At 45.6% G+C, this 16,864-nt stretch overlaps 1 protein-coding gene across 10 annotated transcripts in view; it reads right to left on the reverse strand.

The window, feature by feature from the left end:
- Positions 1-16,864, reverse strand: part of LOC138843476 (uncharacterized) — a 287,086-nt gene that overhangs the window by 129,783 nt on the left and 140,439 nt on the right. For 6 of the 10 annotated variants that reach the window (XR_011378215.1, XR_011378220.1, XM_070047383.1 and 3 more), the window contains one exon: positions 8,461-8,538. The exons of the other annotated variants lie outside the window; for them this stretch is intronic. Coding sequence is in view for 4 of the 6 variants with exons in the window: in XM_070047383.1 (XP_069903484.1) it covers positions 8,461-8,538 (78 nt within the window). In the remaining 2 variants the exon portion in view is untranslated. The remainder of the gene's footprint in view (positions 1-8,460; positions 8,539-16,864) is intronic. 10 annotated transcript variants of the gene reach the window in all.

Genomic DNA, 16,864 nt, shown 5'->3' on the forward strand with positions numbered 1-16,864 from the left:
CCAACTGGGGAGTGAACCAGCGTATGGAAAACCTTTCTCTCTCTGCCTCTCCTCTCTCTGTGTAACTCTAACTTTCAAATAAAATAAATAAATTAAAAAAAAAACAAGAGCACAAGTTCTTGACTTTAATTAGGAATATGATCAAATCCTCTAGAATTGTTCATGAGCAGAGGATGCCATAGATCCTTGGCCAGAAACCAAACTGGATTGTAAAAAGAAGAAAGCCCCTGGACTTAGGTAGATCTCAAAAGAAAGAGCATTGGTTGGCTGGGCTTTCTTTATCAAGATTACACTTTTTTCTGTTCTGATGTCAGCATAAGAGAATGTGCTGCCGGCTCATTGGAGGGGCCACCAGGAGACTCCACTGGGCTAGGTCTGATGGTTCCACATCAGAAGATTTCATCTTGAGAGCTGATAAAATGCCATCTTCACTCACTTCCAAATGCTCGCTGTCTTGGCACGGCATGCCAGCCATGAACACCGGCCTCAACTGAAAGCCTTCCACCTCGCTGTTAAAGCTCAGGAAATCCAGTGCCGTAGTCTTGAGTTTATGAATAGAGGAATGATGACAAATGGGAAGGTAGGGGCTAATTTAAAACACCGAAGGTCACCTGCTACTGCTGGTGGTGCAAGTTGTTGCCAAAGTGATGTTAAATTTTGCCCTCCTGATTCTTGACAGCATTCTCCTCATTTTTGTGTGCAGAGAATTTAACTAACTGAAAGCAATTTCCATATTAGATACCATTCCCATTAAGAGTTGAGGCCTAAGAATGGAAATGGGGATCCTAAAATGGCATCATCCCCTAAGGAAATACACCCTATTTCTACCCCCTCACCCTAACTCTGATCTTGTCCTACCTTATGTCTAAGTCATACCCTACCCACACTGATAGCTTACAGGGGTAAGTTTGCAGAGCTCACAGGCTACTGTGGCTTCCTGCTTGTCTATTGGCAAGAAAAGTGCAGAAAGTTCAGTTGCTCCCAGGGCACTGCAAACCATCCAGTCTGAGAGTGACTGTGTCATAGTAAATTCCTCCTGCATCCGTGCCTCCCTTCCATAGCTGCTGAGTTGCCAGGCTCTGTTCTTTCTCCATTGTGTCTTGAATTTGCCCTTTCTTTTATTCCTGCTGCAGTTATCCATGGTGAAGTTCTCATTTTTCTTCACTGGTCTATTGCTATGTCTTCCCACTTTGGTTTCCTAATACCAGTAGCACTGCACTAATAACTCACTGGACATGTGACTTCCAGTCTATTCTTCCTAATGCATGCCTGTGATCATGTCATCCTGCTCTTCAAAAACCCCGAGACACTTGGTTGCCTACTGATCACATTCCAAACAAGTGATTCTGCATTGACTACCGACCAAAGTCCAACAACTAAATGGAGCTTTATTCACAAAGATTAAATGGTCCAATGACTCACATGTTACCCTGTGAATAAAAGACTAAGATCCAGAGAATTCCTTAAGCTTCACATTGCCCGAGCATAGGGGATCATTTTCACTTGTCTTATACAAGAAAGCTTCTCTCCATGTGTTCCTCTTGTCCTAATGAAAAAGTCCTTGCCGATGTCTGTCCTCAATTATCTCTTATGCTCTTGAATTCCACTATCCTTATTATTTGTTTTAATAGTGAGTTCCATGCTCAGAAACAAGACTAGCAAAGTAAAAAAAGAAACAAGTGGCTCCCAAGAAAAACACCAGAGAATGACGGCATTTTGAGCTGAGAAGGGCTGAAATTCAAAGATAAACTGATGGATATTCAGATTCTTGGCTGCTCAACATGCTACATCCTAGGACCTTAGTGAGTTACAGACTTGTTACCTTGATTGTGAGGGGTATTTCTCCTGCTATTCAGTTACTCAACATAAGAGTTTACTATGTATCACCAAAATTAGACCATAATTCATGATGATAGCAGCAGTTTAATGGAGAACCATGTCCCAGGAAAGATCCTTGGCCCTCAGAGAGAACTCTACAGATTACAGAAATCAAGTAGGCTAATTTGCATAGAAAAGTCACTCAATTCCTCTGCCCCTCCTCAAACATCACCGAGTCTGGAGTGGAGTACAACAGTGGCCAGAGGTGGACAGCACCTCTTTGCACCAAGTGGTAGAACAGACCATGCTACCCACAACTGTGAGGATTCCAACTCCAGACAGTCTCTTTTCGGTGTGTTAAAGTTGGATGTAAAGTGGTCTCCCTTCCAGGGCCACAGCAGTCAGTGATCACTTCCATACTGCCAGCAGAGAACAGGCTGTAGGGATGATAGTCTGGAGAGAGGAGAGCTGGCTTTTCTTGAGGAGAAAAAGGAGAAGAAAAGAAAGAAGAGAAGAAGAAATAGCTCGGGAGGTCAAGGTTCCATTTTGCCTCATTCTCCCCTTGCTGCACTGCTTGGATGTTCTGAAGACCTAACCTGTATTGCTTCTACTGTATTTGTTTGTTTGATTGTTTACCATAGGTTGTTTATAACCTCTTTGCAAGCAGAGAAATACTCACAGCCCTTCCCAGCTGTTCATTTGGCTCAGCTAACAGAGCTTCTCTAAAAGTCATGGTTAAAATTTTTGTTCCCCCGAAGAGCCACTGAGCTTGTCTTCCTAGGCGAGTTCTGGATTATAGCTATTGGGGGACGGTCCTGCCACACAGCTACAAGAAGATGATGTTGATCATTGCTGCTGTCTATGCTGTCATGGCAAAAGTTCAAGAGCTCCATCACTCTCCAACCCAACCCCAGAGAGCTTTGGACTCACACCCCTGAATTAGCCCTTACCCGGCACTCCCAGAGGACAGTGAGCAAAGCGGAGCAGTCAACAGCAGAGCAGGGACCACCACATCCGAGGTGGGTGTTTGTTTCCTGGGGATGGGGATGAGGTCCTTAGCCAAACTGCCAGCCTACCATCATCACCTAACTTGTTTCTTATACAACTAGAGTTTCTTCTCTCCCATAAAATGAAACATTAACTTTGATTTTTAAAAAAATAAAAGCTCAGAGGGGTGAAAAAGTAAACAAAACACGACTTTCAAAGGACACGAGGTTTTCAGGATCCATCCCCACCAGTGCCCTGCAGCACGGGGGATTCCTCAGGTCGCCGAGCACAGACCCTGAGATCTCAGGACCTCAAGGTCTGGCAAGAGACGTCTCCAAGGCTGTCAGAAGGCGGGAAGAATGGAGACCCCTCCAATGGCTGCACACTCACCATTCTAAATGACCTGCTTGCTTAGCATATCTGAGCCTTGGCGTGCTTACCTGTAAAATGGGAATGCTCAGGTTAGGTATCTCACAGGATTACTGAGAAGGTTTAATGACATGGGCTAAACCCCTCAGCACAATGCCTGGCATGCCGGGAGTGACCATTTCCCACTGCTTCTTGGTTTGAGTAGTAGTGCAGTCATGGGGGGCAGATGGCGCACAGCAGCCAAGACACACAATAGGAAAGAGTCCTGGGGAATTGACCAAGGAACAGCCAACCCCTGAGACCCTGCCTGTGACCTCACTGGGCAGGGGTGCAGAACACCTCTCCCAGTCATCCCAGAAAGAGCGCACAGCAGTGCCACGATGAAGGCCCGCCCCCCACGACATGGGCACCATGCCGAGCAGAGCCCGGGCCCAGAGAAGGCATCTCTGCCCAACGTTTTCATCAGGGCTCTTCCCAGCCAGCTCCTGGGGCTCACACAAAGACCCATTCACTGCGACTGGAGATCTGAAAGCCAGCAGATGAGCTGAGGGGCCCGGGAAGGGGGTGGTGAAGCAGCACAGCGCCTGGCACCGACCCCACTGGGCCCTGCCCCAGGCAAGTGGGCGTGGAGGGCGCAGGTCTGCAGCCTGGGCTGCACCCTTTGTTTTCTCTCTGATTCCTTTCTCTGATGGTGGTCCAGGGCACCAAGGACACCAGCTGCCATGGCTGGGATTGAATGACCTCCCAGAGGAGTCTGGGAACCCCCACGCCTCCTAATGCCAGCCCGGTAGGCAGGGTTTCCAGTGGATACAGGCCATTGCTAACTGGCTTGCCATTTCCAAGCTCCTCTTTCTGGGAAAAACGCCCTGCAGAGGTTCCCAGTCTGAGAAGGTAGCAGCTGCCGCACTGGAGTGAGGAGCACAGTCACCACCCATTGTTTCCCCAGGACCTAGAGGGTGGCCCCACGCCCTTCCATCTCAGTCTTCCCATCTGTACAATGGACTGGATAAAATAATCCATCAGAATTCAAAGAGTAGCTGTTAGAGAATTTGAAGGCAGGAGTTGGTTTACTTTCTTCAAGTCAGCATACAAGCCCTGGCCCCAGCCTTTCTCCATGTGGCCTCCTGGACTGCATGGTGAACTCCTTGTCTAGGACTCTGAGTAGCCTGGCCCTGGGCAGCCCCCAAATAGGTCAGATCTGGAGGGTGAAGGATGTGTCTGGTCTGCAGTGCCCTGACTGCTGGAGTGGAGAAGATGATTAAAAGACTGAACCGTGTGCCAAGTGAAGTAGGATTCCCTCCTTTACTCTCTCCCTCCGGATTCTCGCAACAAGGGGATATGCCCAACGCACAAGAGAAAACTCAGTGCCTCTTTGCCACCAACATTGTGAGACATTTCCTGTGAGACAGTAGCATTGTCCAGATGATGCAACCAACACGGAAGGCCTGAAAGAATTTCCTCTACTCGAGGATGTGTGTGTGTGTGTGTGTGTGTTTCAACTCATATAGATGCCCATCTTTCCTGGAATGCGCTGACTGCACGTGTTCCTCTGGGTGTCTGTCACCCAATGGTAAGTCCCAGTATAACCGTCACCTCCAGGCAGCCTTCCTTGAATTAGCGGCCCTTCATCATGCTCCCATAGCCCCCTGGACATACCTCTATCTGAGCAAGTAGGAAACATACTGAAATTGTCCCGTTGTCTCTGCCTTCTCCATGGTCAGGCACTGTGTTTCATTCATTCTTTAACTCCAGAATCTACCACCATGATGGCATTCTACAGGAACTTAATAAACTCAATGGATGTGTCATCCGTCTCCCTAGAGTAGTTGTTGGCGTAAACGCTCACTTGCATTTTACAAGAGAACCCCGTAACCTTTGCTCTCAGGAAGTTCCGTCTCACATCTGACTCAAGTCTCTCCTGACTCATACGTTTCCGTGGATTGTAACCTCAGGAGACACTAAGTGCTCACCACCCTCATTCTTCTCGGGGGAATCCTAGAAATCGTGAATATCACTCACCATTTCCTCCCACCAAGTCAGTGTTATTTGGGAAGCTGGATTTAGACAGGAACTCTCAGAATCTCAGCCCCAACCACTTTTCCTTTTAGTAGAGAGATACAAAAGGACTTTCAAGAAACACGATGGCCAGACAGAGTCTGCTCACGTTAGCAAGCTTTGGTGAAACACCTGCTGTGCACTGAGTTGTGTGTGAGGGAGACAGACAGGCGTAGATGCCCTTGCAAACAAGAAATCTTCAACTGGAACAGGGGGTAAGAGGGGCGCCTCCTTTTGTGAATTTTAAAAAGCAGCAGCCATTTTCTTTGTGGTCCTTTGGTTAGAACCACCCAATGCTGTGAGAATGTGTGCTAAAATTATAAAAAAACAAAGTTTCCAATTCTGGAGCACTAAGGGAAAAACCGGGTGGCCCAATAAGAGGACGCGTTGGGGAGTTCATTGGAGAAGTGCCGTGTGTCTGCTGACATTTAGAAAGAAACCTATTTGCATTTTCACTGCTAAGGAGAGGAAGGCCTCCACTGACCACACATTCAAAAAGCTGGCAGAAGCCAGCGGTCGGCAGCCCCCAAGCCAGCAGGAGGCTCAGGGCCTCCGTGACTTGAGGCTGGTCATCTGGGGACATTTGGGATTCTCAGCTCGGGAGCCAGCGGCGGCAGCACAGATAAGGCCCGAACAGAACTCTGGCAGCCTGAATAACATCTGCTTGGTCTGAGGTTTTGGCTATGACTCCTGCTGGGAGCCTAGGGCTGGAGTCCCGGCAGCCTGTGTTGGGCGCTGGTTACAGCAGGTGGCGCAGGAGAGCAGGAGCCAGCCCTCAGAGGGCCCTGAAAGCAAGCCTGGTATCCACCCGGCCCCCAACAGAGCCACTGTGGCCAAGGCCAAGGAGCCCACGCTCTGCTCACCATCCTGGAAAAGACAGACTTCCTGGTTGGACGTAGAGCCCGATAGCAACGTTTCTCAAGTAAAGAAAAGCCAAGGTACGTGCTCTACAGTCAGGGGCGAATCCTTGGGTGACCTGAGCGTTTAGGACTAGAAAATGAAAGAGAGAAAACAACACGCAAGATGAACTTCAGGGGCAAGATGAAAGCGCCTGGGCTTGAGGCTCTGACAAGTGATGATCAAAGTACAGTTCCTCAAAGAGCCTCCCCCGCCCGCCCGCCCAGCAACCGAGCAAAACCAAAACAATCCCAACTGAAAAATCCTCTATTTTGTTCAGTAAAACTCCAGAAAATGAACACCTGCATCTTAAAGCTCCCAGAAGCAGCCCCTTTCTCAATGTTGCTATCTCCGCATAGGGTCAACTCCAAATTACACCATACGGGAAGAGGGCAGCAAGAAAGACCCCCTGGCACGAACAGCCAGAGAGCAGAGAGCACCATCCCGCTCATGGAGTCACGCGGCACAGCGAGCTGACGGACTTCAGGCAGCTGCACATTGTAAGCACGGGGGAAAAAAGCACAATGCACCAGATACGAGACAACCGATCTGCAAAAGATAACATCTGAACGCAGGAGACTGCTGAGATGTGCAACAAAGAGCTTTCCCTCAAATGGTTAAGCAGTATGGGTTGGCTTGGGGATAAATCTGGGGAATGCAAGGAATTTTACTTATTTTTCCATTGGGTTAGCTTTCATGCTGTTACTTCTCTCGTGGGAGGTAGATACCTCAGCTCTGATGTTACATAAATATTTTCAGTGCCTAAGTAATACACATATATAATCAGCATTACATATACATGTTACACATACTTATATATAAACACACATAACAAAGTGTTGCTTTGCTTGAAAAATTGTTCAAAAGTATTCATACTTATATATAAACATGCATAACAAAGTGTTGCTTTGCTTGAAAAACTGTTGTTATATTTGTTCTGGATCTTTTGCAAAAAGCATCTAGGTTCACTGATCAACAAGAACAGTAGATGGGATCAGGATCTGTCCGGTAACTTACCCTGCACCTGCCAACTGGGGGGCCCCTGCATCACAGGTGCCCCAACTGCAGAGTGCATGGGACAGTAGGATTTAGGCTCCAATAAAGGCAAGGACAGCCCAGAGAAAGGCAAGTTGAACTCACTGAGTGAGACCAGGAAGGCTTCTCGGAGGAAGACACTGGAACTACAGTGCCCTCTGTGCTTTTTATAACGGGCTGTCTGCTCGGCCAGAATGCCCTTCCACAGCTCCCATCATCTCCTTTCTGGTGTCCAACAATCAGCCTCCTGCCCAGCACCTTGTCCCTTAGAAATCCTCTGCAGATCTCGCCCCAGATATGTAACAAGGGAGCGATGGCCATGTCTCCGTTCCCCTCTATTATGTAATCACTTGCCCCTGGGAGACACCTTTTCTTCTGCTTTTTAATGGGTTCCCGAAATGCCTCTCCTGCAATTTCTGAGTAGAGTTACTAGATAAAAACAGTGCTTAGTTAATTTTGAATTTGGGGGAGCAGGCGCTGTGGTGTAGCGGGTAAAGCCGCTGCCTGCAGTGTCCATATCCCAAACGGGCGCTGGTTCGAGTCCCAGCTGCTCCACTTCCGATCCAGCTCTCTGCTATGGCCTGGGAAAGCAGTCGAAGATGGCCCAAGTCCTCGGGCCTCTGCACTCATGTGGGTGACCCAGTAGAAGCTCCTGGCTTCTAGGTTTGGATTGGCTCACCTGGGGCCGTTATGGCCATTTGAGGAGTGAACCAGCGGGTGGAAGACCTCTCTCTCTCTTTCTCTCTCTCTCTGCCTCTGCCTCACTGTAACTCTGCCTATCAAATAAATAGATAAATAAATAAATATTTTAAAAAATTTAAATGTGGGATAAATAAATGTCCCAAATGCTGCATATATTATATTTTCACTTGTTACTCTGGAAGTCTCTCCTAAGGGCACTGAGTTCATGCCTCTCTCACCCCAGGAGCAAAGCTGCAGGTGAATTTTCCCAGCACCAGTCTCTCTCCTGACTCCCAGGAAAAAAAAAAAAAGAAAGAAAGGGCACCACTAACACACAATTCTAGCAGACTAGAAGGGTCATCTAAGGTCAGTTTCTAATCTACTTTGTGGGTTTTTTTTTCTCCTGTATTTGGTGTATTTATTTAATAGAAATGAAATTTAAATGGTTCAATTCAATATAATAGCCCTTGTTCAATTAATTTTTAAGTAAGTGACTTATTCCTTTACATTTAAATGCAGTTTAATGAATTGTATGAATTGTAAGACTATGACACTTTGCAATCTGTTAAATCCATGTTTAATTTCAAAGTATGACAGGCTGCACGCCGTGACATTTACCTTTCCAGTCCCTGCCGGCTCTTTCTGCTCCTTGTCTTCCGCAAAAAGCAATGGAGACCCAGCAGGGAAGGGCGGAACCTGCGGAATCACATCCAATCCCGTCAGAGCGCTTGTCATCGTGAAACACCTTTCACAAAAAATAAAGTTGCCTTCTTCATTTCACTAACAAAAACAGAAGCATCTTGGGTTGCTTTAACAAATTCTTTCCATTAAGATCAACATTCTTTCCACTTACATCCAATCTCCCAAGGTGAAAAATTGAAACCAGGATAATTTATAGCTGGGTTGTCCTACCTTCTTCATGACACATAGGAAATTATAATAATTTTCAATTTTGCTTTATTTATTTGGGAAGAAAAAGTAGGGTGGGGAAGATAGGCAGAGAGCTCCCATTTGCTAGTTCACTCCTCAAAATGCCCTCAAGGGAAGGGGCTGAGACAGGCTGAAGCTGGGCGCCAGTAAGTCAACCCGGGTCTCCCATGCAGGTGTCAGGAACCCAGTTACCTGTGCCATCAACACTGCTTTCCAGGGTCTGCATTACTAGGAAACTGGAGACAGGCAGTATGGGACACAGGTGTTTAACCAGCACCTTCATCGCTAATCCAAATAATTGCAAAATTAATATAAGTTGGAAACAATTTGGGAGTTTCTCTATGGGTCATCAGGGCAAAATTAATTAAATTTCATTCAAATTATTTTAAAAACTATAAAATGTGATTAAAAAGTATTAAATATAGAATTTTATAAAATCTCCCAGAAAATTATTTTCGATTTAGGAACACCTTATGCCTGATTTTTTAAACAAGGAGTTATTTATTTTATTTGTAAGGCAGTTACAGAGGCAGAGACAGAGAAAGAGATCTTCCATCCACTGTTTCACTCCCCAAATAGCTGCAACTGCCAGAGCTGGCCAAGACTGAATCCAGGAGCCAGGAACTCCATCCAGGTCTCCCATGTGAGTGGCAGGATCCCAAGTACTTGGGCCATCTTCCTCTGTTTTCCCAGGCGTATTAGCAGGCAGCTGGATCAGAAGCACAGCAGCCAGGACTTGAAATGGCACTCTGATATGCCATGGCTTAGCCCACTGCACCACAGCACCAGCCCCCCTAATATCTGATCTTTAAAGTTAAGGATAAAGATCACCTATGCTTTCAATGTTATTAGAGACATAAACTATAAGAGCAAATTAATCAGACAAAAATCTATTTTTTTTAGTACAGGCAAAGCAAAGATCTTCTCCACTGATAAACAACTCATGACTTAAAGAATAACCCGCGGACAGGCATTTGGTCTAGCAGTTAAGACACTGATAAGGATACTTGTGTCCCACGTTGGAGTACCCCGGTTTAATTCCTGGCTCCACCTCCTGACTCCAGCTTCCTGCTAATGCAGATCCTGGTAGGCAGCAGGTGATGGCTCAAGTAACTGGGTTTCTGCCACCCATGTGGGAGACCTGGATTGAGTTCCTGGCTCCCAACTCCAGCCCAGCCCAGTCTTGACTGTTATGAGCATTTGAGGAGTGAACCAACAAGACTGAATCCTAGCTCTCTCACTCTCTCTCTCTGTCCTCTCCTTTCTCTGTTTTGATGCCTCTCAAAAAAGTAGAATTAAAAAATATAACTAAATTATTAAACTGATTCATCATATGAGGAATTTACAATCATCAATTACTTATTTTTCAATTACTTAAACTATTTTATTATGATTTATTTGGGTGGTAGAGCTACAGACAGTGAGAGGGAGAGACAGAGAGAGAGGTCTTCCTTCCACTGGTTCACTCCCCAAATGGCCGCCACTGCTAGAGCTGAGCTCATCCAAAGCCAGGAACCAGGAGCTTCTTCTGGGTCTCCCACATGGGTGCAGGGGCCCAAGCACCTGGGCCATCTTCCACTGCTTTCCCAGTCCATAGCAGAGCTGAATTAGAAGAGAAGTAGCCGGGACTAGAACCGGCACCCATAAGGGATACTAGCACCACAGGTGGAGGATTAACCTATTGTGCCACAGCACCAGCCCCTTATCATCAATTACTAAGAGGAATTTACTATCATCAATATCTTGGGACACACCTAGAAGACTTTCCGAGCACCCCAGAACCACGCAGGACCACTGGGAAGCTCTGTCTTACATAAATAATCGACCATGTGCCTGTGCACTGGCCCGTGTCTAGCCTATTGCTTGTGCTGCAAGCACATTTGAAATGAGTGCCAAAGAAGAGAACTATCCTTTATCTTTGAGTCAAATGAAAATATTCCCCCAATCTTAAGGATCGTGGGAAATTCAGGTCAGTTACCCAGGGCACAATCAGGGACAGCCAGTCTTTTCCATTCTGCTTTGGTGTGTGGTAGGAGTCAGTGCAGTTGTTCCAGGCCATCACAGACCGAGCAACCAAGGCACGGCAGCCTCTGGGTCAGTCTTGGAAAAGGCAAAATGACAAACCTTTGGTCCTACTTAGGAGCAGCTTACAATTTGGAGAGTGAGGCTACAACACAAGCAAAGAGGCAAAGGAATCCGGTGTGCTTGTATCGCATCCAGGATAAGGTGGAACGATTGCTAAGGTTCAGAGATTCTTCTCTGCCCACCCCCCAAGCACGCTCCAGTCCAACACACAACACACAGGATTTTCCAGGGATCTTGCTGCCTGTCTCCTGAATAATTCTCTCTTCCCCAAGAACTTGCCTGACAGCTGACTTTTCAGTGTGCTTTCCCCTCCACCCTGTTCCTTCCCACTCTCAGCCAGCCCAGATGGCCACACTGCTTGGGAAGAAGGGTACAGCACCAGCGATCTCCATTGTAACTAGGTTCCTACATGCCTGGAATGTTAAGCCTGCTCGGCTGGAGAGCCAGGTTGAAAATGAACCCAACAGTGTTCAAGAAAGAAGAGTTTTCTCTACTCATCCCACCCCCTGGGCCTCAGCAGGGTTTCCTTGAGCAGACTTTGAAATCGTTGGTCAAACATGTACCTCTCAAAAGCTTGTCTCCTTTAGTTCCAGCCCTGGAAGACAGCAGGATTGATCAATGTGCTTTTCTTGACTCTGTCATGGATGGCGTAACCAGCAGGGAGTCCCAGCTGAGCCCCCAGCAGAACAAAATTAACGAATGTGCATAAATTAGCACCAAATGTCTACTCTGTGGAGAAATGCCAAAGCCATTCTTTCCAAAACAGATGAACTGACCATCCCACAGTTCCCATCAGCCTCTTTGCTCAACAGTGGCCTGCACCTCACCTCGTGTTTACTTTTGTAATTACCGCAAGATTTCAAATGCGTTTTCTCATTTGGCTTTGGACTTTGGGGAGGCAGATGCACTGAAGATTTGATTTCTGCTATATAAGTGAGAAAAATAAATCTCAGAGGCGTTGACTGACAAGCCCATGTCACATAGCTACATCTTGAAAGGGTAGGAAATGAACCAAGGTCTTCTGACTTTAAGCCCAATATTCTTTTTTTTTTTTTTTTTTTTTTTTTTTTTTTGACAGGCAGAGTGGACAGTGAGAGAGAGAGATAGAGAGAAAGGTCTCCTTTGCCGTTGGTTCACCCTCCAATGGCTGCTGCGGCCTGCGCGCCACGCTGATCCGAAGCCAGGAGCCAGGTGCTTCTCCTGGTCTCCCATGGGGTGCAGGGCCCAACTTGGGCCATCCTCCACTGCACTCCCGGGCCACAGCAGAAAGAGGAAGAGGGGCAACCAGGACAGAATCCAGTGCCCCAACCAGGACTAGAACCCGGTGTGCCGGCGCCACAAGGCAGAGGATTAGCCTAGTGAGCCGCGGCGCCAGCCCAAGCCCAATATTCTTTCCACTACCCCATTCATACCCAGCTAGAGACAAAAGTTTGAGATGCCTAACATTGAAGGAGCCTTCATACCCCTTCCTTGTTCTCTTCTCCTTCAACCCACAGCTCAGCAGAAATATCTGACAAAAGCTCCATAAAAGTCTTAGTCACCTTAAGCACACATTTAATGTAGAGAAAAACTATACACAAACATACACATCCATATAGATATAAAACTTACTCTCATCCAGTATTTGAAACTCTTCATTCAACTCTGTGTTGCTCTTCTCAAAGCAAAAATGCTAGCAACACAGTAGAAGCTCAGTAACTGTTTGTCGAGTGAACCAATTAATGATCATCTCACTCATCGTTTTTTACATCTCCAAATCGTTTGTGTTTCAGCCAGTCCCATCTCCTGGCTGCCCCTCCACCACCTTGCTGCAGTATTGAAAGAGGCTCCGGGTAAAGAGATGTCATACACAGCTGGAGTGAAGCAAATAGAGATAAAACACAACCCAAGAATTGCAGCTTCAAAGGTGATCGGGGGAAATGAGTGTTTTAATCCTTTGAGACAGATAATCCTTTGAAGCAGATATTCAGATCTCAGAGAAATCTTTCAAACTGCCCTCAAATCACACAACAGGCAAGTAACAAAGGCAGAATTTGAATTCAGTTCTGACCATTCAACTTCCCGTTGTATACCTAGTGCCTAGGGGTTGGTAGCGCCTTCCACTCGCTTCTCGAAGGGGTCTGGTCCATTCTCTGTATGGGATATTTGCTCTTTCTCCAGGGCTCTTCCTCAGACACCTGCTGGTTGGTGGCTTATTTCCTCACCTCCTCTGAGACACTGCTGCTATTTTACCCATGCAATGAGCTCCTCCGCCATGTTTTTCCCAGCGTCCATAATTCTTGATCCTTCTTGTGCCACTTTGCTGTGTTCCCACAGTAAATATTACAATGTATAGCATGCACACTATCATTATTTTTCATTTGCATGGTTGCTGTTTAAGAAGAGCTAGCTATGGTGTGGATTTTTGTCTTTTTAAATTCATTGATACACCTTGAACACTGCCAGGAATAGGGCAGGTGTTCACAAAATATTTAGTGACTTGAAGCAATGAATGAGTGAAAGTTAGGTAGTCTATTTGTTGGATGAATGAAGAATTAAGACTCCTTGCCTCATCTAAACCATCGTACAAATAGATTCTACTTATTAAACACCATTTGCAGGCTATGTCCATGATTCATAAGTGGTCTCATTCAACAGTTTCCAAGGCCTTAAAACAGACAATTGACTCCTAATTTATAGTTGGAGATATGCAGGCTCAGAGAAATTGAATTAGCCAAAGATTGTACAACTGGGAGGGGACAGAGGCAGAATTTGAACTCAGATCTAACTCCAAAGTTAAGGGATCACTGGAACCTGTCCTCACCCCTAGAAGGGGCTTCCACTAGATAGAAGATTTCTTTCCCCCGAATGAGTAGATAAGTTTGATCCATTTACAAGTAGCATTATTTTCCCATCATACTCAGATTACACTCAAGAGCTGTCCATTCCCGGAAATGAACTCTGTTCTGGAGTCAGGTAGCAATGCCTGTTGCTGAATCAAGGCTGGAGATTTGCATTTCCAATCATTCAAGGATTTAATTAGTATCATGACCTTAATCAGGTGTGCTGCAAATACAGCTGATGTCATCAGAGCTTACTTAATTAGTTTGAAGGAGAAAAAGTTTTTTTTTTTTTTTTTTTTTTTTTTTTTTTTTTTTTTTTTTTATCATCTGAATATGTCTCCCCTGGTGTCAGGGTGAAGGGGCCCACAGGGAGAAACCAACTTAAAACCTGGATTCTGTGATTAAAATTTTTTTTATATTATCTGGGAAAGGGTTTTGAAACTTTAATATCACTGAAATAAAAATATACATGTAACCAAGTGCCAAACGCAGCCATATTTTACGACTTTGTTGAAGCATAGTTTGTGCACTACAGCATTCAGATGTTGTGAAGTGTGCGATTCTATGATCACTTCCCAAGCTGGGAAGTGGTGGCCTGATCCACTGTGAGAATACTACAGTCACTCCTCAGGGTGTCTTCAAAACTCTGGCCAGTCCATGCCTTCTCCTGCCCCCAGCCCCTCTTCAAGGCCAGGAAGCAACTCATCTTTTTGTATCTATAAGACTGTCTTTTCTGGGCATTTTATATAAACAGAATCCTACACCGTGTATTCTTTTGGGTCTGACTCCTTTCACTTACCACGTTTTTGAGGTTGCTTTATGGGCTAGCAGATGCCCAGTATTCATATGAATGCTATTAATTATATGTATAGACTGAATGCTATTTAATTATATGTATAGACTGCATTTTGTTTGTCCATTCATTGGGGGGGGTGGTTTCCACTGGCTGTCATGAATGATGCTATGAACATGTATGTACATGTCTTTATGTGGACGTGGATTTTCCTTTCTCCTCAGTAGATTCCTAGGAGTAGAGTTAATGAGTCTTATTTTAGCTTTAACTGTTTAAGAAGCTGCCAAAATGTTTTTCCAAAGTGGCTGCTCCATTTCACCTTCCCACCAACAACATATGAGAATAACCAGTGATTCCTGAAATTGCTTTAGATAGTAGTCTGAAGCTGCTCATGTTGGTCTTTGAACTGTAACCTTGAAAGAAAACTGAAAGACTCATACAATACTGTATACTGTTCAAGAGTAGAGATGAGAAATTAATAGAAATAAATGAGATTTAGATGAAAGAGAGAATTTGTAGCAAATAAATATTCTCAGGAATGGTCTTTTCAGCTTTCATTTCCCAGGAGATTAAATCACCCTGTTAAGTAAAATAACTCTCCAGAAAGATCAGTTAAATTTGCCATATAGATTGCTCATTTATCCAAATTCAATCTGACATTGAGATAGCAGACATGCTTTTGGGGGTAGGTGTGCCACAGTGGGTTGAGCTGCCACTAAGACACCCACAGCCCTAACAGAGTGTGTGTTTGAGATCGGCTCTCCACTAATGCATCCTGGGAGGCAGCAGATGATGGCTCAAATTGCTTGGGTTTCTGCTACCCATGTGAGAGAATCGGATGGAGTTCCTGGCTCCTGCCTTCACCCTGGCCAAGTCTCAGCTATTACAGTGAACTGGGGAATGAATCAGCAGAAGGAACATTTCTCTCTCTCTCTCTCTCTCTCTCTCTCTCTCTCTCTCTCTCAGTTCATTGCTCTTTCAAGTACACAAAAATAAATAAATTTTTAAAAAATTTTAAGACACTGGTTTCATTAATTTCATTCTCCTTCTATTATCTTTTTTAAATTTATTTCTTTGAAAGAATTACAGAGTTGGGGGAGGGGAGAGAGAGAGAGAGAGAGAGAGAGAGATCTTCCATTCTCTGGTTCGCTCCCTAAATGGCCGCAACAGCCAGGACTGGAGCAGGATGAAGCCAGGAGCTACAAGCTTCATCTGGATCTCCCAATTGGGTGCAGGGGCCCAAGTACTTGGGCCATCCTCTGCTGCTTTCCCAGGCACACTGGCAGGGAGCTGGATGGAAAGTGGAGCAGCTAGGTCTTGAACCCATGCCCATATGGGATGCTGGTGCTGTAGACGGTGGCTTAAACTGCTGTGCCGCAACACCAGCCCCATCCTTTTTTTTTTTTAAATAGGAAGGAAGGAAGGAAGGAAGGAAGGAAGGAAGGAAGGAAGGAAGGAAGGAAGGTGGGGGTGGGCTAGGCTGTGCGTGGATGTTCAGCTGGTTAGATTTGTTCACTACATTTAAAACAACAAACAACAAACAAGTGTTCCAGGCAATTCTAACACAGGTGGGCTGCTGGGCTGATCCGGAGAGGCTAAACAGATGGGGTGGGCATTTGGTGTGGTTGTTCAGAAGCCACTTGGGATGCTGGCATCCCCAATGGAGACGTTGGTTAATGTCTCAGCCCTGCTTCTAACCACAGCAGGTGACGGCTCAAGTACCTGGGTCTGTGCCACACACGTGGAAGGCTCAGGTGGAGCTCCATGCTCCTGGCTTCGGCCTGCCCAGCTCTGGCTGTTACAAGTATTTGGGAAGTGAATCAGTGGTTGGAAAATTCTCCCTCCCTCCCTCCCTCCCTCCCTCCTTTCCTTCCTTCCTTCCTTCCTTCCTTCCTTCCTTCCTTCCTTCCTTCCTTCCTTCCCTCCTTCCTTCCTTTTCTTTTTCTTTCTTTCCCTGTCTCTGCCTTTCAAATAAAATGAAAATAAATATGTAATTAAAAAAAAAAAAACCTCTTGAAAAACAAAGACTCGCTCCAGAGCAGCTTCAGGGAGCACCATTGCTTCCAGGCCTTATCAGCAGGATGGATCAGGAAACCAGGGAGTGCTAGGAATAAGCAGACAGTTACATGTTGGCTGAACCTTGCTACATTCTTTGCTAAACTGGGTCCTTGTCTGGTCCAGCTAACTCAACTCTGAAAAAGAAAACTGAACTTCAAATTAAATAAGCTAAAACCAATCATCACAGCCAATGACAATTAAGGTTTCTTTGCACCCATGTATAAGATTCCAAATTCACACTCATCTAAAATAAATGTATGTATCTCATGACACTAGTAAATAACTTAGTATCTCCATGAACTAACTCTTGGTACAACACTGTTACTCAGCCTCC

This window comes from Oryctolagus cuniculus, chromosome 1, assembly GCF_964237555.1.
Source record: "Oryctolagus cuniculus chromosome 1, mOryCun1.1, whole genome shotgun sequence".
NCBI lineage: Eukaryota > Metazoa > Chordata > Mammalia > Lagomorpha > Leporidae > Oryctolagus > Oryctolagus cuniculus.